Source organism: Notolabrus celidotus, chromosome 7, assembly GCF_009762535.1.
Source record: "Notolabrus celidotus isolate fNotCel1 chromosome 7, fNotCel1.pri, whole genome shotgun sequence".
Classification (NCBI taxonomy): Eukaryota; Metazoa; Chordata; class Actinopteri; order Labriformes; family Labridae; genus Notolabrus; species Notolabrus celidotus.
Window position 1 is genome coordinate 28,180,227 of NC_048278.1, and position 24,320 is coordinate 28,204,546.

The window sequence follows — 24,320 nt, forward strand, 5'->3', positions numbered from 1 at the left end:
TGCTTTGGCTTTTAATCAGAGCAGCTCTGATACATAACAGACTGCAAGTCTCAGGAGAGAGGGAGGGAGCCCAGAAACAAGCAGAGCAGAGCTTTAACGTTGTTTTAGGACTCACTGGTTTACATGGATTTATTTATACAGGATGTGAGCAGAATGTAATTTAAAGACACACACATACCGCACACATGCATGTGACGGCCCGAAAAAGACAAAAATGACCCTGTGAATGTGTAGGCACAGACTGGGGGAGGGACAGACAAAGGGAGGAAGAGGGAATACAAGAAAAAGTAAGAGGATAGAGGGAGGGAGGAGGGGGAGGAGGTCATGTTTCCTCTGTTGAGCCCACTTCCTGTCCTGATCCCAAAATGGAGAGACTGTAAGAACGACATCCCTCCGCCTGTTTCAATCCCCCTCTCCTACACACACACACACACACACACACACACACACACACACACACACACACATACACATACACATCAGAGAAACCCAAACCCGCCTCCCGTGGTATCCTACAAAGGAGATGAGAGGGAAAAGCAGGGAGCAGAAAAACATATCCCCAGTGGTCTCTGAAACATAAGGAAGCCTCGGTTTAAAGAGGCAGAGAGGGTGCAGGACATTTTGTCCTCAAGTTGCACCGCGCTATTTGTGTGTGTAGTGTTTGGCCTGAACATGTGTGTGAGTGTGTGCTCGTTAAATGGAACTTAACTTTATTTTATGTTCATTACCAAAACTACAGAGCTCAATGGCTGATTTGGACTTCAAGTGCCTGCATTAATTATTTTTTTTGTATGTTTACATTTTTAAATTAACATCTAATTAGCTTTAATTAACATGTAATATGTTAGAGTCATTCTGAGGTACATGGTCGCCTTACACTGGCTGTGCAGGCTGTCTGGATAAACAAACAAACAGTTATTTACTTCAACTGTAAATGTAACACCAAAAAGCTAACCCTGCTTTCACTCAAAATGTAAAAATGTAAGAAACAAGTTGACCAACTTTGAGCCAGTAAAGCTATGAGATTGACACCAGAGCAACAACACAGCAACCGTCTAACCAATCTCATAAAGCCTAAAGAAATCACAGTGACACCTGGGCCCCAATCAGGACACATGAGCACCTAATAAACCTTAAATATCAACATAGCAGCTAGCATAAAAACAAAGAAAAAAAGACATTGGCTGTTTTTGAAACTGCCTGCTACACACTACTTATGTATACATACTGGGTTTAAAAGTAGTATGTAGTATGACTTCTCTGCAGTATGCTGAGTCAGACGTCACTGGATTTCCGGGTTCAGAAAGCGGAAGTAAACAATGGCCAAGATGATCGTGAAACTGCTTCGTTAGCATCCACCTATGATTCAAAAAGTTAAGAAGTGGTTTATATGGAATTTAATAATATTCACAACACCTAAAAACAGAGCGACCATCGTCAAAAAAGAAGAAAAAATAAAAAGCGGTTCGTTATCGCGGTGTTCGTCATCTGATGCATACTGAGGAATCCGCACGTCATCCGGACACTTTTGGCATACAGCAAATTTGCTATTGTTCATGTACTACATGTTGAATTTTGGACAAATCAGTAGATACTACTAGAATAGCAGGCGGTTTTGAATAGAGTCACTATCTGGAGAAAAACAAAGAGAAGGTCCTTTAACTCAACAGCAAAGACCACAAAAATCCCCCAGCAACCTGCTGTAACAACTCAACCACCACAAACCCAAAAGAAACAACACGGTGACTGTATATAAAGATGGATGGTGCATCTCCACCTCCAAAATAGTGAAGCCAAATTAACCCCCATGACAGGTGCTGAAATTTTGTGTTGGTGATGTTATGGAGGGTCAGCTCAGCTCAGCAGAGATAAGTTGGAGCCGTAGTATATGTCTCTGTTATACCCGGCAAACAGCAACCTCCAGTGTTGAAAAATGAAGCCAATGCTTAACCCTCCTGTTACCCTCAAATTTACTAATATCTTTTATCCTGGGGGTCAGTTTGAACCCATAAATTTAAACCTCCAGAAACTGATTATTACCCAGGTTTATGTGTCAGGTACTTTATGTTTCTTTGCTGACTACCTAAATAGCCCTTTAAATAAAACATATTTGAAGCATAAACACAATTTAAAGCATTCAGAAGGACTTTATTTGTAAAAGAGAACATCAAACTGCTGCGAGTTTGTCATGCTCTCGTCGGCCCTGCCTTGTTTCTGTGTTATCAAAACATATGACACAGGACAAATCATTGAATATCTTTAGAGACATGGTGGCTGGAAATATTAGGTCTCAATTTAAAGGTTGGCGGTTCGATCCCAGCTCCTGCAGTCACATGCTGAAGTGTCCTTGGTTATAGTGACCTCAATATCATCCAAAACAGCTAAAACAAATGTGTGTAAAGGAAATTGGAACATAACAACATTTTAATTTTGTTTTCCCAGTTGTCCCCATTAAATTAGGAAAATTCATGAAATATGAAGCCAAAAAATTATGTTGACCCGAAGGATAATAGGAAGGTTAAGTGCAATAAACTGCAGTTCCTTGAGTGTCCACTTGAGGCTGGCTGCAAAAGCTTTCGAACCATAATAGAATAATCGAACAACACTTTTGCAGCCATGAAGAAGTTGCAATACTTAAACAAGGACCTAGCAATCATCTACCGACCGTTGATGCTAGCCTAAATCAGGGGTTCCCAAAGTGTGGGTCGGGAGATGTCTTCCAGAATGTTTTTTATTAAAGTTATCTAAAAAAAAGTATATTTAACCCATTACAGTAAAATATATTGACAACAATAGTAACTTAACTTGAAATAAAACCTTGAAAATAGAAAATGTAATGAGTTTTCTGCCTCTAGTTTTGCCAGATGACTCCTAAGTTTAGGGTTAGTTAACAGTTAATATCAAAAGCATCACTTGCAGTAGGTTATTTCATGACGGCACAGGAAACACAGCCACATGCTCATATAGGTAGGCTAATTTTCTGCAGACCAGCTAAATGAAGTCACATTAAATCACTTTGAGGGACAGTGGGGGGTCACAAGTCTTTCACACCGATATTTTGGGGGTTTGTGGGTTGAAAAGTTTGGGAACCCCTGGCCTAAATGAGCTGCTCAACCAGCCAGATCACAAACATCAACTTAAATGCAGCCTTCCTTCATTTTTAACCCATATAGTTTGATTGGTTATTTATTTCTTGATAACAGAAGTAGATTTAAGAAATATTGGAGGAATGAGAGAGGTCTGTGGACAGCTGCTGTGGTATACATTGACCTAAGTTGTTTATTAATGAGTGTGTGTGGGTTTCAGTGGGAGTGTGTATACGGCTGCATGTGTGTAAGCAAATTGGTCTCATGATTCTGGTTATACTGATGTTTCTCTGAGGCTGTTTTGATTGGACCTACAGCTGAACTCTGATTTTTAATAATGAGACAAGTACTCCCTCGGTTTCTGACTCTCCACTCACACAAACACACACACACCAAAGGCTTGAATCATGCAGTGAAATATAAACAACTAGGGGTTCATTAGCTGATGATTTGGCCATGACACATCGCTGGACCCCGGGCCTTTGCATCATTAAACCACTTCTGTTTTGGTTCACACTGACAGTGGATTTGACTTTGTGATTCCTGGCATCTTATCTGTTCTGCAGGACGTGTTTTTTCTCTCTTTCGTAGCAGAGCCTTGTGGGCCGATTGTTAATCCAGGGAGATGAACCCAACAGATAAACACTTGCACATGGATGTAAGATAGACAAAAAACTAAAAACAGATGCATACAAAATAACTCTCACTTCATGCATTTTATACCAAGAAATCCAAACATATGGAATCAGTTCATTAATAAGTAATACAAGCAAGTCTTGCTTGCTTGTTCCTCAAGAGAAAGGTGGTTTGGAAAATGGAAAGAGAGATGAACTTGATGGATGTCTCCCTCTGCTGTCACAAAAGAGTAATGCAACACTTTAATGTGGAGGCTGTTCGACAGTTCATGCCCTCGCTCTCAACTTCAAAACCACATTTTTGATCAAACAGAACCTGAGCTAGAGTAAACATTACAGAAATTATTTCTGTAGTTTTTGTACTATTTTTCACCTTCTCAGAGAAATATCAGTTACATCTGATGTTTTCTGAAGTAATATTATTTTATTGATTGCACTTTTTCCTGACTTTGTTTGCAACATTCGGTCATGTTAAAGATATTTTCCTTTCTGTTCCCATCAGTAAATGTGACTCCTCATCATGAGTAAGTGAAGCTCTTGTTGTGATTAAACTGAACAGCATGAGCTCAGCCTGCAAGATCACTATTGTGCAACATATAATTAATAGAAGCATGACACTTCCTGCTTTAGACTTCACTTGAGTGTTGAGATCCCTGAAAGAAAAGCTTCTGATGGTGCTAATGGAGATCCTGATAAAGAAATAAAAGAAGTGTATGGCTCATAGCTCACACGTTTCTACATAAAGGAGAAACCACAACAGGATATAAATAAAAGTTTGTCTATTTACATTGACAGCATCTTAAAACTGGGAAATAAAGGATGTTTTATGGAGTGGGGGAAATATAGATTTTATCGTTGGATATAATGCAGAGTGATAAATGTCTCAGAAAGCATAATTTACTCTGTGGATGAAGGCAAGAACACAATTATTCTTTCAGTTATTGATCAACACTACCAGAGGGAGGTTTCTCCACTACTTCTACTAAAAAGTAAAATAACCACCAGACTACATGACTCAAATCTCCAGACTTTTAAAACATGCTTTTATCAGTCAGGGTTATTATTAATCGCTGAAAAGTTTTCAAGCCTTTAGCACCAGGGTTGCCAAACTCATTTCAGTTCAGGGGCCACATACAGCCAAAGTTGATCTGAAGTGGGCCGGACCAGTAAAATCATAACATAATAACCTATAAATAATGAAAACTTCAAATGTTTCCCTTTGTTTTGGTGCAAAAAAGTACAAATACATTCTGTAAATGTTCACATTTGATGAACTATATTTTTACAAAAACAGCTGTTGTATTTTTCGTCATGATGAGTCTCATAGTGGGCCGAATATTTTACTCTTTAAGCAATGAAACCTGCTGCGAACACATCAAACACACAGCACACATTCACCTGACAGAGTGAAATGAAAAACAGATAGATTATAATAATGAAGGTAAACTTGACTATTGTGGACCCCTAAGCTCCAGCCTGAACAGTTTGCATGCTGGACAGTGTTGTATGCAGAGGTGTAGTGCTAGTAGTGACGGAGCGCACCTGTGACGCATGCACATGTATGGAAAGCACACGCACAACACGTGGCTAAGATTGTGGACCCTGCTGTGACAAGTTCACATATAGTGCTCCGTCAGCACTTTGATTTTATGTGACCCCAGAGGATCAATTTGAAATAGAAGTTACTTTGATTGAAGAATTGCAGTTAAAGTCTTTGTCAATCAATCAATCAATCAATCTTTATTTGTATAGCGCCAAATCACAACAAACGTTATCTCAAGACGCTTTTAGAAACATAGGAGGTCTAGACCACTCTATGTCAAATTATGAACAGAGACCCAACTTCAAGACAGGGTAAGACTCAGTCTGACCCCACCTTAATCCATCATGAGCATTGCACTTCGCAGTATTTAGCTTGTTACAGTGGCTAGGAAAAACTTCCTTTTAACAGGCAGAAACCTCAGGCAGAACCAGACTCATGTTAGACAGCCATCATGCCTCGACCAAGTTGGTTCTTTAAAGAGGGATAGAGGGGAGTAAGAGAGAGAGGTGATAGTGATGAGACGAGTAGTAGAAGCTGTTGCCGCTGGAGTCCAGAACGTCCGCAGCAGGAGGATGCCTACCGCAGCTCAGAGGGACCTACGAGACAATGGAGCTCAGGGACTCCAGAATATACCATAAAGGTCTATGGTTAGTAACTTTCAATGGGACAGGCAGAGTTTAAGTAAGTGATGAGGGGGTTGGGGGGAAGGGGGTGAGCTAGGATCCCAGTGTGTCAGTGCGCCAGTTCCCCTGGCTGTCTAGGCCTATAGCAGCATAACAAAAGCTGGTCTAAGCCAGAGCCAGCTCTAACTATAAGCTTTATCAAAAAGGAAAGTTTTAAGCTTACTCTTAAAAGCCTACTCTTTGAAATTTTTTCACTTTGCAGAGTCATCCCCGGGCCGGATTGAAACCTCTGGCGGGCCGGTTTTGGCCCCCTGGCCATATGTTTGACACCCTGCTTTAGCATCTCAACTGTGGAAGAAAGCCCATCAGGATTAAATCTCCAAGTTTTCATGTCACTTTGAAGTATGGAAAGTGGATAAGATATAGAGTATGTTAAATTAACAAAAACTTATAAAAAATAAAATGTTCCTTCAAACATAAGGGGACTCAGTAGCTCGTTAGAAGCAATGTATTGAGAAACGTGTTTTCAAGGCATTACAAAAAACATTTTAAAGTAAGATTTGTCTTTCCCACACTCTCTATTCTCTACATTTCTCTGAAAGTGAAGCATACCAAATACACCAAGAGAAACATCTCCCAACTACAATGTACTTAGGTTGATTTGCAACAAGTCAGCAACATGACTGGGTATGAAGAGAGCATTCTAGAGAGGCTGAGTCTCTTTGAAGTAAAGATGGGAAGAGACTGGGAGAGCACAGAGCACAATAGTTTCAGAATAATGTTCCTCAGTGTACAATCTGGAGAAATCTCTGTACTAGAGGGACAAGGCCAAAAACAAATACTACATGGCCGTGATCTTCAGGCCTTTAGGCGGCACTGCTTTTAGAACAAACATGACTCTGCAGTGGAAATCACTGCATGGGCTCAAGAACCATTGTCTTTGAATACAGTTTGTTGCTGCATCCACAAGTGCAGTTCAAACTGCACCAAGCAAAGAGGAAACCAAAAATAAACATGATCCAGAAACACAGGCAAGTTTTCTGGACCTGAGCGCATTTACAAAGTGGAAAACTGTGGTCTGACGCACAAAGATTGGACATTCTGTTTGGATCTCATTGACATCAACTGTTTTGTGTGTAAGCAGAAAAAAATGTTTCCCTTTTCTCTGTACAAACGTGATTTTCCTTTATTCTTTGGCACACCCAAAGCATCAATTTAATGAGTTCATTCAAAAAAAGTACAAAAGTTAGATTCTTCATCATTCACTCTACTACAGACCAATAAACATCCCTTCATCCAGTGGTTACAGTCAGTGTTTTCACATGACTCGGAGTGGCAGTGGGAGGCTGGATATGATCAAGCCATGTCAACATTCAGGAGTGTACAAATTCTCTTTCTGTTAAAACCTACAAAGCAAGGCCCCTCCCATTGTTACGTTTGTGAAAAGAAGTCTTGTTACATTCTTCAGTCAATGTAGCTACATTAGACAACACAAAACAATCACATTAAACACATCAAACAGACAGCAGAGTCAATCTGAGGAGTCTTTGGCACTTTCTACAGAAGAGCTGAAAGAAGCACATCAGAGTTGAGGACAAGGGAAGTAAATTCTCTCTAACTAATGAAACAGATAGCAGTCTTCTTTTACGACATGTAGCCTCCTAACACCGTACATGAAACAGCAACACAAGCTTTTTTCTGATACCTGTTGTCCAGTGTGTGTAGTAACAGCGCTGTAATTTAATTTAATTTAAGCACACTGTTTGTAATTGATTCCACATATATATCATTATAAAATAACTGTCTTTTATTTTCCTGTAACATAAAGTTTAAACTGTCTCATCCATTTTTAAATCACAGTCACTCTATTGCACTACATACCTCTCTCTGCTCAGTTACATCCTTCCTCTTTGATATCATTTATCAAGTAAAAACTTTACATTTTTCAAATGGTTAAATATCAAAACTGTAAACACATTTTTTTTTCTGGTGGATTTGGCCAAAGAATTAGTGTTTTATCTATCAGATATGCAAATATTTTTGTTATTCTCATAAACTATTGCATTAAGTGCACTTTTGGGTTAGTTTCTTCACTTGTTAGGCAAAACCAACAATGACAAGTGGACTACGATCTAAATAAGATATGTCCACCACTATCCAGTAGAAGACAGAATACTCTGATGTGTTGAGTAGTTAAATATAGTTTTCAAAATACACAGATTCCTGTATCTGTTTAGAGGAGATTACATGTCTATGACTTATTGAACTGGCACAATCACATCTTTTATTTTGAAGGAGTGACGATACTAGACGTATTATTAGTGTATCAAATATATATTCCTTTCTGGACCTTTGCACTCAGCGTGCTTCTGAGTCTGTCTTTAAAATCATTTCATGATCCATAATTGCAGTAAAAATAAAATTAATCTATAAAACACCCAAAGCATATAAAACTTTAGCACAGCACAGTATTTTCCTCTAAAAACAGTTTGGGCTTTACAAAAGCAGTAACGGGGCGCTGAGCTTAGAAAAACAGTACGCCAATGTACAGTGAATGAGTAGGAGTGCAGGGTCATGCTAATGCTACTTAGCATTAGGGGGCAGATAGTAGGGGTGAAACAGTCTCTCTTGGGCACAGATGTGCAGTGCAGCGTGGGTGTGCATCAGTAATCGTGGAAACCGTAAGGTGAAGTAGCTGATGAAGCCTTCGGGCAGCTCGCCGAGAGTCTCCTGCACCTCTGGGGGTAACTCGTGGTAGTGGTGCTTCTGTAACATGAAGTTTATATGTATGTGAGGTCAAACACATATTGATATTTAAAAGTGTCTCTGTTGAAATGTGAAACATTAGTGTGTAAGTCTGACCTTATTCCTCATGGCTCGCAGCAGATCTCTGACTGAGTTTCCCTTATAGGTCCTGAACCGCCTCAGGTCTGAAATGTAAAGATGAAGAAATATTGCCAAAATGACATTAGAGGGGGTGCCTGTTTGTCCTGAAGGTTAAAATGCACTTTGCATGTATAGAGGCCATAGTCCTCACAGTGTATGGCCCTTCTTCCATTCCAACCTGAGGCCCTTGCTAACTCTCTCTCCCCAGTTTCCTCTTCTATCGACTGTCTTCTCAAAATAATTGAACTTATTATTATTATTTTGGTTTATTCTTCATATAATTATTAGTATTTTTAGTTTTACATTAATAATTTGTGCATACCAAATTCACTTTACATACTTTCTTAAAAGAAAAGACCATTTGTGGCTTTGAAGACCTGCACAGGTGCAATCAGGGCAGTTTTGTGGTACTTAAGTTGCATTTCCACTGAAAAACCCAGGACCTTTAGTGCCACTAGTTATCAATTGTTACCACTCAGGTCTAAACAACCTGGACAAATTTAGACTGTAAAACTAATAATTTACAGGTAAATAGGGGGGTACCAGCACTTATGTTTTCTACTAAAAGCACTTGTTGCATGTTAATCGAAAAACAATCCCTATGCAACTGCTACTCCAGAGCAGGTACCTTAGATGCGTTAAAAATGTAAATGCATTGACGTTCTTAGAAGTTAGAAGTTTCTGCAGTAGAAACGCAGCTCTTGATGTGAGTACCTGTCTGTAGCGGCACAGAAATATGCATTCTCCAGTTGGTTCGAACCACTGCTCTTCCTGCAGTCTCCAGTCTGAGCACAATCTGACTGTCTGCTGGTTCCTTCTCTATCCGGTCACTCACATCCTGCACACACACACAAACACAGAGACACAAATAAGATGTTACAAATGAGTGCTAGTCATCAGGAAATTAAAAATCTGCATTTTTAAACCAGGAATAAATAACTTTTTCCACGCAAGCGTAAAAAATAACCCAAGAGGGACAGATGTTGCTTTGTGTGATCTGGATTAAATGGTATATCACACCTGGAAGAAGAGAAGCTGTTTCTCGGGGCTCCAGAAGAAAGGATGTTTGAGGACACAGGCGGTGGAGGGGCGGGACTTTGGCTCAGTGTGGATCATTTGTTCAATCAGATCCTGGGCTATGACGTCATCTGATTTCAGAGGGACACAAGTTTTTAGGTTTTCATTATTTGATCTTAAAATTTGTCTTACCAAACCTGTCCAACATTCGTCTGTATGATCTCAAAGTCTAAACGTCTTTATAATCATAAAAGAGAGTGATGATGGAAGTGAAGTCCTATCTCACAGGTTTAAGAGACAGAAATAAATACTCTGAGCATTGAGTGTATTTGAAAAGAAGGTAGATTGTTGGCTAAGAAGAGTTTAAGAGCAGGTCATTCAATACCAGAAAAGGTGATGTTTGAGTCTCACCATGTATATCCTCCATAAAATGCGAGAGTAAATATTCTCCTGACAGGATGTTGACCTGTCGTCTCAGTGAATCACCAAAAGGATGCTGCCCCCTGCTGACCACGTAGTAGAACACACAGCCTGCAGAGAAAACATCCACTGCTGCTGTCTGTTGAGAGAAGAGAGGTAAACATTGATCAAGGATTAAAAAAATAAAAACTGTAACTGTACTATGTGATGTAAAACTGGTGTCTGAATCCTACAGGTTTATTGCCAGGAGTGTCCCGCAGTACTTCAGGAGCAATCCACCCTTCTGTTCCAGGTATTCCTGAGCGCATAGAGAAGCTGCAGCGACCGTCTGGGATCTTCTTACAGAGTCCAAAGTCAGAGATGAGAGCTCGGACCCGGCCTAGTGCACTGGGACCAGAGAGGAGGATGTTTCTGGGCTTCAGGTCACGATGGACTAAAGGAAGAATCAAGAAAAATGGAAATGAGGAGAGGGAGAAAAAACCTTTTATTTGTCAAGGGCAGCTGTTTTTTTTTAGCTCTCTGGGGGGAACGTGTCTGTGAGTGTCTGTTTCTCTGACCTATGTTGAGTGAGTGGAGATGTGAGAGGCCACACATGGTTTGTTCCAGCAGAATTATGGGACTCAGCTCTGGAAAGCGAGATGGTTCCTCCACATACTGCACAGGAATAAAAAAACGTAAAAAGCATCTCTCAGTTACGTCATTTAAAAAAACTTCAGAAATAAACAATAGACGCAGACAACCAACCAACCTGCTGCAGGGTTGCAGCACACAGCTCAATGGCGATGTACGTGAAGAGGCGGTCTCGCTCTGTGCAGAAATATCGGATGACGTTGGGGTGTGTGTCGGACTCTCTCAGGAGCTGCACCTCCCGCTCTGCTACCTCAAAACACTCTGGAAGTATTCTCTTTACCGCAACATGACGTCCATCAAAGTTACCCCTGAAGTCACAAACATGACAACACAAATAAAACAAGAGGGAAACACACAAGTAGAGCAACAGTTTGGGTATTTTTTTCTAATCCACAGATTTTATACTATAACCTTTAAACTCAAAGTTGTGTATGTGTGGAGACTGGAACATTTTGCATTATTTTAGCTGACAGAAACCTTCAACACAAGAAATTAAAAACCTAAGGTGATACACAAACAGAAAACTGAATGGTAAGACATCAATGTATGAGTAAAACCATTATGCACCTCATGACATACTGTACCTGAAGACAAACGTTCCCGCTGTGCCGTGTCCAAGCACCTCTGCTGGACTGAAGGAGATTTTACCCACATGCACCTCCTCACTGTTTCCTTCTGCGAGAGCTAGAGAATGAGGCAGCGAGATGTTAATCACGTGTTAATAATGAGCAGCAGAAGAGGATAACATTCACAGAACTGTTTGGTCTGTTACCTGCTGTAGGTGTTGGCCCGGCTGTGCCATTTTTATTACCGTCTGAGGAGCTGCTGCTGTGAGGAGAATGAGGACTGGGTGGAGGATCAGCAGGAGCAGCCTGAGAGTCTGGAAAGAAAGATGGAAATTCACTTCAAGAAACATGCAATAGAAGGGTTCCATGATTTAATATTTAATCATTGTCAACAGAAAAAACACAGAGCAACAGAAAGGTTGAGTGACTTACTACTGGAGAGGTTTACGGCCGTAGAGATGTTGGTGTCTGATGAAACTGCTTGTGTGTTTGTCTGCGTGTATGTCTGCATCCTCTGGAGACGAGACTCCAAAGCCTCCTCAAGTTGCCTTTGAGCTTTAAGCTGCTGAGCTGCTCGCTGGAGAAACAAACACGCAAACAGGTCACAATGACTGATTTTAGAACAACTGAGTTTGAGAACTGAAAAATGTCAACATGTCACATCCTTTTAAAAAAATCACTGAGAGCCTAAACAGATCAAAATCACATAAAGCCTCAGAAAAGGTTTAATTCTAACAGTTTGGCTTGTTGATTTGGTATGGACTTAACAACAACATTGGGACTGCAACATTTATTAATGCACAACACTCTCACAGTCAAACCTGCTGGCAATTAAGAGTGGCCAGTTAACTTAATGGACATGTTTTTTGGCTGTGTGAGGAAGCAGGAGTGTGGAGAGGGAACCCATGCATGCACAGGGAGAACATTCAAACTTGCAGCCCCATACCAGCCGGGATTCAAACCAGGAGCCTTCCTGCTGTGAGGTAACAGAGCTAACCATCACTGTGCAGCACTTTGTGGACCAACATATCCATATAAATGACAGTTAAGCACACCTTCAATGTCCTCTCCAAAGTAAATTATGTGACTCTTGCTGCCTAAAAACAGTGGTTGAAAGCATCTGATAAAAAAAAATGTATCCCATCCATGTTCAGGACATCTCTTGAAGTCTTCATCTTTCCTGTGTTTGCTGGCAAATGCCCTATATGTTGACTTTTAAGATATCAAAAACTCACAGAATATCATCAACCTCTCCAGCTACACTACCTGTCAAAAGTTTGGAAACACCTTCTCATTCAAGGGTTTATATTCATTTTAATTATTTGAAACACTGTAGATTAATACCAAAGACATCAAAACTAAGAAAGAAAATATTTGGAATTATCTAATTAACAAAAAAAGTTTGAAACAAACCAGAATATGTTTTATATTTTAGATTCTGTAAAGTAGCCCCCTTTTCCCTTCATGACAGCTTTGCACACTCTTGGTATTCTCTCAGTCTCCTTCATGAAGTGGTCTCCTGGAATGGTTTCTAATTAACATGAGCCTTGTCAAGAGTTCATTTGTAGAATGACTTGCCTTCTTAATGTGTTTGAGACCATCAGTTGTGTTGTTCAGAGGTAGGGTTAGTACACAATGGATAGCCCTATTTGACGACTGTTGTAATCCATATTATGGCAAAACCAGATTGTTCATAGTTTTGATGTCTTCAGTATTAATCTACAATGTCGAAAATAATTATAATAAATAAAAACCATTAAATGAGAAGGTGTGTCCAAACTTTTTGGTGGTCATGTATGTGTCCAAAAATAACTGAGGATAAAATACTCACAAATTTTTTTTCAGCATGTACACAAAGCAGGTGCTCCCAGATATGAGCAAATCTACATTAAAATATCTCTTTGGATGAGACAGACATGAGACACACTCACAACTGGGTATGTAAGCGCGAATGCCAGCCATCCTCCCAGTAGCAGCGTCAGAACAGCCAGAGTGAGACGGTCTTGAGTTATAAAGACAGGCAGCACAGTAATCGGTTTCGGGGTCTGCTCTGTATTCTTCCCATCACCCTCTTTTCCTGTATCATCACTGTCACCATGGCCATCAGTGCCAGTCCTGAGCTGAAGGACACAAAAACAATAACAATGATGAGAAACGATGGACGTATGATGGGGTTTCACTTTTTACAGTTGAAGTAGACTATGATGGACAGAAGAGGATTATTGTCTGATATGATTCCTGTGATACACTGACCACACATAGACATAGCTTTGACTCACATAGCGCTCGTCGTAGTAGTAGGGACATGGGGGGGTGGTTTTTTGAGTGGGGATGACTGTCTTGCCGGAGGGATGAAGGCTGGCTGGGAAATCCCTCAGAATGGTGGTGTGAGCCACTGGAGGGAGCTCGTGATGACCTGAGCCACGTAAAGACACAAAGAGCTAAATGAGTGTTTGTGGGTGTTTTTAAAAGTAAACTTAAGACTTAGCTTTTTAAATCTGAGTCATTTCTTTTAAGCACCGGACAGCATTATTACTATTATCACCATTGTTTTAGCATCATTTTTATTTTATCTATTTTATTTCATTTTAATTTAATTCAACTTTAATTGGTTTTATTATTTTTTTGTCTGGTATTTCTCTGGTTTTATTTTATTGATTTTATTGTAATGATTTTATTTTATTTTAATTTGTAAGTATTCCATATTACTTTCCTCTATCTTGTTTTAGCCCCAAATTATTTGACCTATTGCTGTTATTGTAAGAAAGGTGCTTTATAAATAAAAATGAGTTGCGTTGTGTTAGTGACTGGAAACAGGATGGGGTTACCTTCTTGTCGGGTCAATTAATAAAAGAGATATTTCAGTTTTCTGAGAAGTTTTTGTCCTTTTTCACTTGTGCAAACCTTTTAAAAACTGAACTATTCTAAAATGTTTTATGAGTGTAGACCACACTATTAAGAGAATTTAACCTTGAGGGTAATCTTTAACTCACATATGCCTTTCATTAAAAGATGCAGAGCAGAACAGAACATTTCTGCAATATTTGATTGTTTTAACAAAAAACTTATTCATGCAACCAGCTCAAAGTAACACTTCTTCATCAATATTTTTTTAAATACACAGATCAATATCAGCTTGCCCTGGCAGGAAACAGGTTTATAGGAAAATACATTCAGTTAATAAGACATTTTACAGAACTAGCTGAGGTTAAGACTTTTTTATTTGCCACTGCCTTCCTATCTTAGCTTATTTTAACTCTTTTTAAATGCAAATTTTAATTTTATTTTAATATAGTTTCTAATTTTCATTTTCTTTCCTCTTTTATATATTTTTTATTTAATTGTGCTCTTTTATGCTTGTCCAAATGTTTCCAAAGCTTTTAATGTTTAATGTAAAGCACAAGGAGTTGCCCTTGTGTATGAACTGCGCTATACAAATAAAGTTGCCTAGCCTTGCCTGGCCTTGCCTTGCCTTGCCTTCGACAAACCCCCACAGCTTTTTTGATAGCTTTTAATTGACTTACGATATCACGAGTAAGGTTTCTGTGTGAGCTGAGTGTCTACATGTTTACCTATTAACAGCCAGTGGTTCTTCAGGCTGCTTGTGGTCCCTTCTGGGTAGCGCACATCAGTGGACGGCGTGATTTCACACTCCCCTCGTTCTCTGACCGTCACTCCGGCCGTCGATGGACCCTCAATCCGAGCTAGGGTCAGACCTCGAGGCTACCGTGGCAAAAAAAACCAACAACCATGTCACAGGTCAAAAAACATCTACAGTGTTGTTAACACTGATTCACTGTAACCATTGTAAGGGTACTCAACAAGAAAAAGGTGAGATCACAAAAGCATGACACCTGGATGTTTAAGTACACTGCATGTTTAAACAGTGCTGTGATAATAAATAGAAGTATGTTTAAACTTACCACTAATGACACCGCTTGATGGACGAGTGCAGTGGAGGCATAGAGGTGGGAGTCCAGTTTACCCACATAGAGAGTGTGTCTAAAGGATAATAAAAATAAGATTAGTCCTTAAATAATTTTGTACTGATGAAAAAAAAAAACATGACAGGATAAGACAAAACAAGAAATGACTGTCACATTTCAGGACTACCACGGCAATAAAGTAGTAATTAAGCTTCTATTCACTTTGATTTGCACAGTTGTGAGTCTCATTGGAATTACATATTTATTTTTCGGTGTCAGTGTTCTGGTCTGGACAGGCAGCAGCACCATTACACAGATTCTGACATAAAACACAACATATTAGGGTATGGGGTTGGTCTAGTGGTCAAGAGGCTATTGTCCTTAAAGCAGGCGGCCTGCGTTCAATTCCAGCCCATGACCCTTATCTGCATCTTATTCCTCACTCTCTTTCCCAGATCCTGCTCTATCCACTGTCCTATTCTCTTATAAAACCATTAAAGCCCAAAAATAAACTTAACAAAAAAAACCACAACATATCAATTAACATTACAAAAATGCCATGTCTTTTAAAATACTTGCAGCCAGATGTCTTTACATGCATGCCATTCAGAAATACACTACCAGTCAAAAGTTTGGACACACCTTCTCACTCAATGGTTTATATGTATTTTAATTATTTTTGACATTGTAGATTAATACTGAAGACATCAAAACTATGAAATAATATGGTTACCTTACCTCTGAACAACACAAGTGATGGTCTCATACACATTAAGAAGGCAAGTCATTCTACAAATGAACTCTTGACAAGGCTCATGTTAATTAGAAACCATTCCAGGAGACCACTTCATGAAGGAGACTGAGAGAATACCAAGAGTGTGCAAGGCTGTCATGGAGGGAAAAGGGGGGCTACTTTACAGAATCTAAAATATAAAACATATTCTGGTTCGTTTAACACTTTTTTTTGTTAATTAGATAATTCCAAATATTTTCTTTCTTAGTTTTGATGTCTTTGGTATTAATCTACAGTGTTTCAAATAATTAAAATAAATACAAACCCTTGAATGAGAAGGTGTTTCCTGGTAGTGTACAAGTGCTTTCAGTGATAGCAGAAGAAGACACTTTCAATCAAAGTTGTTGCTTTTATTGCACTATTTATCACAGAAAGTCTCTGAGTGGCTGGCAGCTTGGCCCCAAAATTATCTTCAACCTGAGTTCCAGCCAACAGGGAAGCAAACTGAACTAATAACTGTAAGTCGATATGACAGACACAGCGGCTCCTGCTCTGACTTGTTCAGTAATCTGGTATCTAGTCACCACTGTAATAAATTATGTGTGTAAGTTTGTGTAAGTGTACTATTTCTCTTACACAAGTTTTGACTGTGGCAGTGGCCTGCTCCTTCACAACTGATAGCTCCACTTTAGTGTAGAGTGGAGGTCTGCCTGGTTGCTGCAGAGGGAGAAAGTCAGGAAGCGGAGAGTTCCATGGCGAGGGACAGGTGAGGGCGTGTCTCAGTGAGTCCGCCGGAGTACAGGTAGACCCCGACGACAGGTGAGCCGTAGTTTCTGACTCCACAAGACATCACCTTTACACAGTAGAGATTCAGAGAGAATATTCAGAGTCACATGAATAAACACAACACGTCCTAACACGTTAAAAAAGGTATCCAGGTAATAAAAACCACACACCTCTCCCTACCTGAGTTTCTGTCCACTGTCACAACCAGACCATCGCCACTCGACACAAGATGGGCCATCTCTGAAAATGCAACAGGTCAGACTCGTCAGGGGGGTCATTTTCTGATTTGTTGCAAGAGATTTAACAAAATCTTTCACATATTTCTCACTCTAGAGGTGAAGTTCAGTTCATATCACTACTCTGTCTTGATCCATCTTTATCTTTAATACTAAACAAATCAAACTCCACACGACTCAACATGATGTTGCGCACACCAAGGTTTGCTTTTGATGTTTATAATGTGTATATATTTCAAACCCTAGTTTTAATTTTACTTCACTTGAATGGGATATTTCATTTTTAATGAAAGTAAACAAGGTGAAAACCTATTCTGGACCTTTGAATGAAATAGCATGACTAAATGTTGTATGTTTGTTGTAAAAATAAGTAGATATCTTTTCTAATTTTATATACAGAACATCTCGCGGCCTTAGATCCTCAGGTGGAGCACCTCTGGTCGTTCCAAAGTCGAGGCTCAAATCCAAGGAGATAGAGCTTTCACCATCAGAGCCCCTCGACTTTGGAACATCCTCCCTGAGGAGCTAAGGCTCGCAGAGTCAGTGACATCTTTTAAATATCTTCTTAAGACCCATTTTTACAGACTTGCTTTTATGTGACTTCATCTTTTATCTTTATTATTATTTTTAGTTTTTATCCAACAAATTAATTGTTTTAATTTTATTTGATAATTTTATCAAATTACTTATTGTTTTTTATTTCTTTTTCATTCATAATTTTAATGTTACTAATTATTCTTTTCCATTTTCTATTTTCTCCAATATGATGTCGTCCCTTATTCTTTAAACCTTTTTCATTGTCCTTTAATGCTTCTATTATTATCTATTTCATTAATTAATACATTTTTGAAATACCTCTTTAATGTACATTTTTAAGTTATGTATTGTTATTATTTTTATTTATTTATTCTATTATTGTTGTTATTATTTTTATTCATGTACATATATAGACACTTGTCTATTTGTAATTTTTATTCATTTTAATGATTTGTTTTTGTCAGATCCATTTCTTTGTTGTCATTGTTGATTGTCCTTTGGGGATAATGTGTTCTGTCAGTTATTGCGTTATGATGTTGTAGAAATGTGAAAAATAATAAAAAAAACTTTTGTCACAACAAAAAAAGAAACACCTCTTCAACAATGATTTATTGGTCTACTGTCTCACCACTTTATTCTGTTGATTTGTGTTTATTCTTGTTAATCTTTTGCGTTGTATTTTGTCTTTGCATTATCACAATTCCTACACTCCACTCTGTGTGTCAAATGTTTATTTTGTCTTCTGAATCCTGCCATGCTTTGGTTGTCAAAGTACTATGTAAACATTTGATTTTAAGGGTGCTATACAAATAAAGTTATTCTTATTATTCTTATCATTATTATCATTATTATTATTATAGAACATATTCATCTGGAAGCACCAGTTTACACACACAGTTAAAGCATGTTATTTCTAAGTTTTTGAATTTTTTCAGCATCAAAAACAGGTTCTGCTAGGCTGTCATTCGTTTAGTTATACAAATGTAGGTGGTAGGTGTAGCTACTTAATAACCTGTCTTGTGTATTTGACTGTGTGCAGGGATGTGTGTGTGTGTGACAGACGTACTGTAATCTAGTTTCTCGTCATAAGGTGGAGCAGAGTAATCGTTGTACGTGGCGTTCCATCTCAGCTCCTGTGTTTTTGTGTCATACATGGTGACCATGTATTCTGGAAAACAAGCAGGTGCAAAGTTTCTGAAATGTAAGCTTAAATACAAGTGCGTGTGTTTGTGTGTGTGTGAGTGTGTGTGAGAGACATACCTGTGCGTCCAATGTAGAGCAGAGGGGTGTTGGGCAGATGGATTCAGAGGCAGATGTGGTTAAACTGGTTTTGCTTCTCGCCGTCTCAGGATCCACCACGAACCACACATCCTGCTTTTTACCTTTTGTGCACACAACAGAGGTATAACAAACATTAATATGTCTTGTCTGTCAATTTCAGTCTATATCTAACAAACACAGGACAGCTGAAGAGAGAGGAAATGTGGGGAGCAGAGTGGGGGGAAGACATACAGTAAATGTCGAGGCTGGAATCGAACCTACAGCGTCTGTGAAAAGGGCTAGGGCCTCTGTACATGGGGTGCACGCTTGGACCGCTAGGCCAACGGTGCCCCACCGAGGAATTTTTTTAAACATGCAGAAGGGGCAAACACAACAAGGAACTGCTAACTTTAGCTAATATGTTCAATACATCATACATTGATTTACCCCAAGTCCTTGCAATGATGCAATACTTAACAATGATTGGCACATTGCAGATTTTCTTATATCATGCCAAGTCTAAATCAGGGAGTGTTCCAAATCTCATCTACAATGCAATTTTAGTATGTTAGAAATGATTTAGTATATCCAAATATATCAGCTGCAGCACACCAAGATCACCAGATAAGTATGTTACACTAAATCCAGTCTCACTTTGCAGGATGATGGCTAGCATGCAGGTAACAATGTGTTGTACTTTGTGACTGACCGTGAGAGTTCAAGGTGCAATGTTGTGATGGAGTTGTATGCACAGTCTTGGTGTATTCAAGTGCACAATGTGGAACTAGCTGCACAAAGTACAACATTAAACATTGGAGCAGGAACAAAGCCCTCACCTGTGTAGAGGATACCATCAGAGCTCCTGCAGGGTGCTGACTGAACCAGCTCTGGGATTGTAAAAGGCAGTTTCTGCAAAATATTGACACAGTGGGTTGAAATTTGAAAACTGACAAACAAAACTAGACAAACACAAAGACAAGCATTTATTATTACCATTAGGCCTTCCTTGTGCTTGCCGCCCAGGACATACAAACTGCCATCATTGGGGTCCGGCAGGGAAAACCTGGCCTGCAAAATGGTAAAATTATGTACACTGCGTTAGATATTCAATTTAATGTCAGATTTTACAATCCTATGGGGGTGTCCAAGGTCTGAGCCAGCTTCGAGCTGCAACTCGACACAGAAAAGATTCAATGTGCGAATCTTAATCCTTGGGAAGAAGTTCTGAGATGAATTGATAATTGAAGGGTATTTAAAATAATCCTTCCCAATTAAAAAACAGACCCAACATACTAAAAAACATTCCTCTTTTTAGCTGCTTACACTGCTCAATAATGAATGCAAACCCATTTTTAAACCTTAGTTTTTATTTCTGTAACTACTAACTTTTAATTTCTTTCAACAAACTGAGTTTTAATGAAGTTTCATATCTAATTTTACTTTCTTTCTTTCTTGATCTTAGATTTTAAAATATGTTACATTTTCAAGCTCATGTTTGTTTAATGTCATATTTTAAATTGGATATTGGATTCGGTTAAGACAAGACCAGTTGTGATTCTGTGTCTGGCGGGACAGTTAGACCTCTGCAAGTTACGGACTTCAGAGCAGTGAAGGGGACTGATTATTTATAATAATCCCTCCTAATTTAAATAAATAATAAGACCCAACACTATTTACTATGTACGTTAAGTTACATAAGGTCACAGAGAGAGAGAGAGTAGATCAAACATAACTGGCAGCATATAAAATTTGAATGTCCGTGTCCGGACAGTGTTTGCTGTATGTTTCTGTTGATTGTTACTGTTCTGGTTTTTGTTTTTAACTCTGTGAAGCACTTTGAATTGCTCTTTGTATGTATGGTGCTTTATAAATAAACTTGCCTTGCCACACCTGAAAAGGTGTACTTAACACCAAAAACACTCAGTCCTCTTCAAAGTGTGCATGTGCAGTGTTTCTTCATGTGTGTTACTTACTCTGTGAGGTAACCGGTAATTGTATAAGGGGGTCTGAAAGAAATCAAAAGAGCAACTTCATGAGAAAAAAGTACACATAGGATTAGGACACATGTGTTGACATCAAGGTATATGAACCTTCTCTTAGGGTCCACTTGATGTCCCTGACTGTTTGGAGACTGCAGGCAGACTACCATCCAGTGTCGAGACAAAACAGGAGGGATTCTGGTAGGGGTGACTGACCTGACCCCTCCAACCTGTCAGGTCGCCAGAAAGAAAAAGAGAGGACTGTTAGAGCAGCTGTCTGACAGGGATTCAGTCACATGTGTCGTGTATCCGGTATTTAGCATGGCCTGACAGACAGCATGAGTGTGGTTTAAGGGTGTGTGTATCTGAGTGGGTGTGTCAGGTCTACCAGTAGTTTCTGATGATTATTATAGTGTTCCTCATACAGCAGGATATCCTTTCAAACACCCCACCTCCTACCAAGACTTCACGGTATACTATCTGTGTTTATTTGAGTGTCCACCGCTCCCATATTTACCCACTAACGGGGGCAAATGGCAGCACACAACTTAAACTATGGTGCCAGCACAACATGGCCAAACGCTGCGTCAACCCAAGACCTTACAGCAGATAGTATTACTTCTTCGGTAATTTAGACTTAAACGCCCATCATATCAGGTCACTTCAGTTGAGCCTGAAATAGACACAGAGGCGCAGTGGGATACATTTGTTGGCTCCACTGCAGCATAAATAACAAGAAAAAACAAGAAAACAAACACAGCCACAGAATGACGTTCTTTACCTGAAATAGCTTGTCTTCCAGACAGCAGGAGAAGAACAGCAGCAGCGTCTCGGAGCCCCCATTACCCCCCGAGACTCTTCCTCTGAACAAACGCGAGGACTAAAGCTATTGAACTGACAACACTAGAGGTCGAACTCTCTCTCCACTTCCATGCGCATTGGTGTTCCTATTGTCAGAAAGTTAGCACAGGTCGTTAAACATCATCAAAAACCTGGGTGAAAACACTGTGAAAAACTTGAGCAAACTCCAAACGGCTGTAATAAACTCACTATAACAACAACAAACGCACCGTTCTTGTCACTGTTCCATATTTCCGTGTTGGGACGGAACCGGTGACGTCAGGACATAACTGTCAAAGCAAAAGGAGTGGGCGGGGCAATCTCCAGCCTCGCGCCGGAGTGATGAGCGGATAGGCCAATAGGAGGAGAGATCCGGAACACAAGGGGGAGGGGCGATGGAAACGACTGGAACACGTGGAAAGAGACAGCGGGGCAGATGTGATGACAACAAGAGAGACTTTTGTGCAGCAGAATGTAGTGGAGGGCGTCATTGTTTGTTCTCCACTGTCCCATACACAGACACTTCATCGGTGGAAAGTACCTATACACCACGGACTCTTGTACTTTGACTGCTGTGTTTAAATACAACTTTTAGAGGGATTTTACTGTTTGTTTTACTACGTTTTATTTTGAAGGGGCTGTCATTGCAGGTCAATATTTACATTTATTTGTAAATTGAATGTGTATTGTTTATTGTTTATTTATTTGCACAATTAAAAGAAAATACATACAAAAAAATAGCAAAGGTAAATAATATAATGTGCAGGAAGAGGCAGAAAACTCAGAGAGCTTATTTGAAGCCTCCACCCAAATAGTTCTAATATCAAAAATGAATTAAGAAATACTAAATTGACACATATAAAGGCTATAGTTGATACTAAAAATAAAATAACATAAGAATATACAAAATTAACAATTAATATAAATACAGTTATTACATCAACAGAATTCAAAAGTACAAAACATGAATATGATGTGCATGGACACCTACTTTATGAGTATGTGGTTGAGCATGATGCGTATAATTAAGTAACAGTGGTTAAAAGTTTTTTCAAGCATCGTTTATAACATTTTAAAGATAAACAGTTTTTCGCTACATTGGAATTAATATTCCAGAATTTGCTACCCCTGAAACGTGAAAATTGACTTCTACAAGTAAAACATTTAGGAAGATGAAGAAATAAAGTTTGACGAGTTGAATAAGAGTGGACCTGTGAATTTAATTTGAAGTATCACTTGAAGTGATCAGGTTTATTCCCTTCACGTTGTATTTTATACAAAGAAAAACACATATTTGAAAGATATTGATGTTATAGATATTAAGAAGCTGGAGTTTCTGAAACAAAGGACCAGATGAGACGTGTGGCTTCGATTGAGTTGCCATCCTAACAAAACGTTTCTGAAGGAGCAAAATTTTATGGAGAGTCGTAGGAAAAGTACTAGCCCAAACTATATTACAATATGAAATATATGGATAAATTAGGCTGTGATAAAGAGTAAAGAGACAGTTTGTGGTAACAAGATGACTAATCCTTCTTATACCTAGAGATTTATTGTTATTAATGTCTTGCTATCTGTTTGTAATATATAATATGTATATTTGTTTTATACATTTAGAAAATATGTATATTTACTTCCCTTCTGATCTATTTAACCCCTTATGTCAGGGGTTGTCAACTCATTCAGTACAGGGGCCACATACACCCGAGTTGATCTGAAGTGGGCCGGACCAGTAAAATGTAAACATACCATATAAATACGCCAACCTTGCCAATTTTCCCCTTTGTTTTAGCACAAAAAAATTTCAAGTACATCTCAAAAATGTTCACATTTAATGACTATGTTTTTACACAAACTGCTGTTGTATTTTTGCATGATGAGTCCTCATAGTCGAATATGATATTCTTTAAGCCCTGAAACCTGCTGTGAACACACCAAGCAAACAGGTTTCCCAGTCACCTGACACAGTAGTGGCTAGTGTTAGTAGTGAAGGAGTGGCACCTATGATGCCCTACATGTATGGTCAGCACAATGCCGGTATTAGGGCTCCTTTCGAAAGTGGATCCACCGCTTCTACATATACGTAAACTTTAGTTTTTGATTGGATCTGGAAGTGCGCTAAAAAAGTCTATGAAATGCAACAGATTATGCAAACTGCAAATGATTTTTTTTCCCCTCATAGAAAAAAAGTCCCGGAGCGCCGTCAGCCGTTTGACCGTATGCGCCCCCGAGAGGACAAATTTGAAATAAGCTGTTACTTTATTGAAAAAATTGCAGTTAATGTCATCTCTTCAATTTTTCTATTTGCGAAGTCATTCCGCAGGCCGGATTGGAACCGTCTGGCGGACCGGTTTTTGCCCCCCGGCCGTATGTTTGACCTACTACTGCCTTATGTCTTCAGTAGGGTCTTTTATTATAATTTTAAAACTTGGAAAGGGTTTAAAATATGTATTGCCTTTGATACCTGAATAAATTTTGATGTAGACTTCTGAACACTTTCATGAAGTTGAGGAACACACAACATACCGTTAGACATTATATGGTCAAACCTAAAAGCAGTAGAGGCCAAGCTATCCTGACCCTTCATTCAAAGCTACTGTATTCAAATTTCCGACTA

The 24,320-nt window shown here is 39.1% G+C and overlaps 1 protein-coding gene across 1 annotated transcript; it reads right to left on the reverse strand.

Annotated features, from left to right (window-relative positions):
* Nucleotides 1-7,046: 7,046 nt before the first annotated feature.
* On the reverse strand, nt 7,047-22,717 carry ern2 (endoplasmic reticulum to nucleus signaling 2). The gene is given in 31 exon segments (XM_034687373.1): nt 7,047-8,653; nt 8,750-8,817; nt 9,488-9,611; nt 9,794-9,921; nt 10,202-10,349; nt 10,444-10,643; nt 10,768-10,864; nt 10,959-11,148; nt 11,425-11,524; nt 11,613-11,720; nt 11,839-11,983; nt 13,338-13,526; nt 13,686-13,822; nt 14,979-15,129; nt 15,330-15,408; nt 16,702-16,816; nt 16,819-16,897; nt 16,899-16,918; nt 17,032-17,091; nt 18,691-18,792; nt 18,885-18,914; nt 18,917-19,006; nt 19,721-19,793; nt 19,878-19,947; nt 20,854-20,890; nt 20,975-21,001; nt 21,004-21,049; nt 21,051-21,068; nt 21,070-21,093; nt 21,645-21,726; nt 22,695-22,717. Coding segments are annotated over 31 exon segments (2,943 nt in total). The 3' UTR covers nt 7,047-8,470.
* Between the last annotated feature and the right edge of the window lie 1,603 nt (nt 22,718-24,320).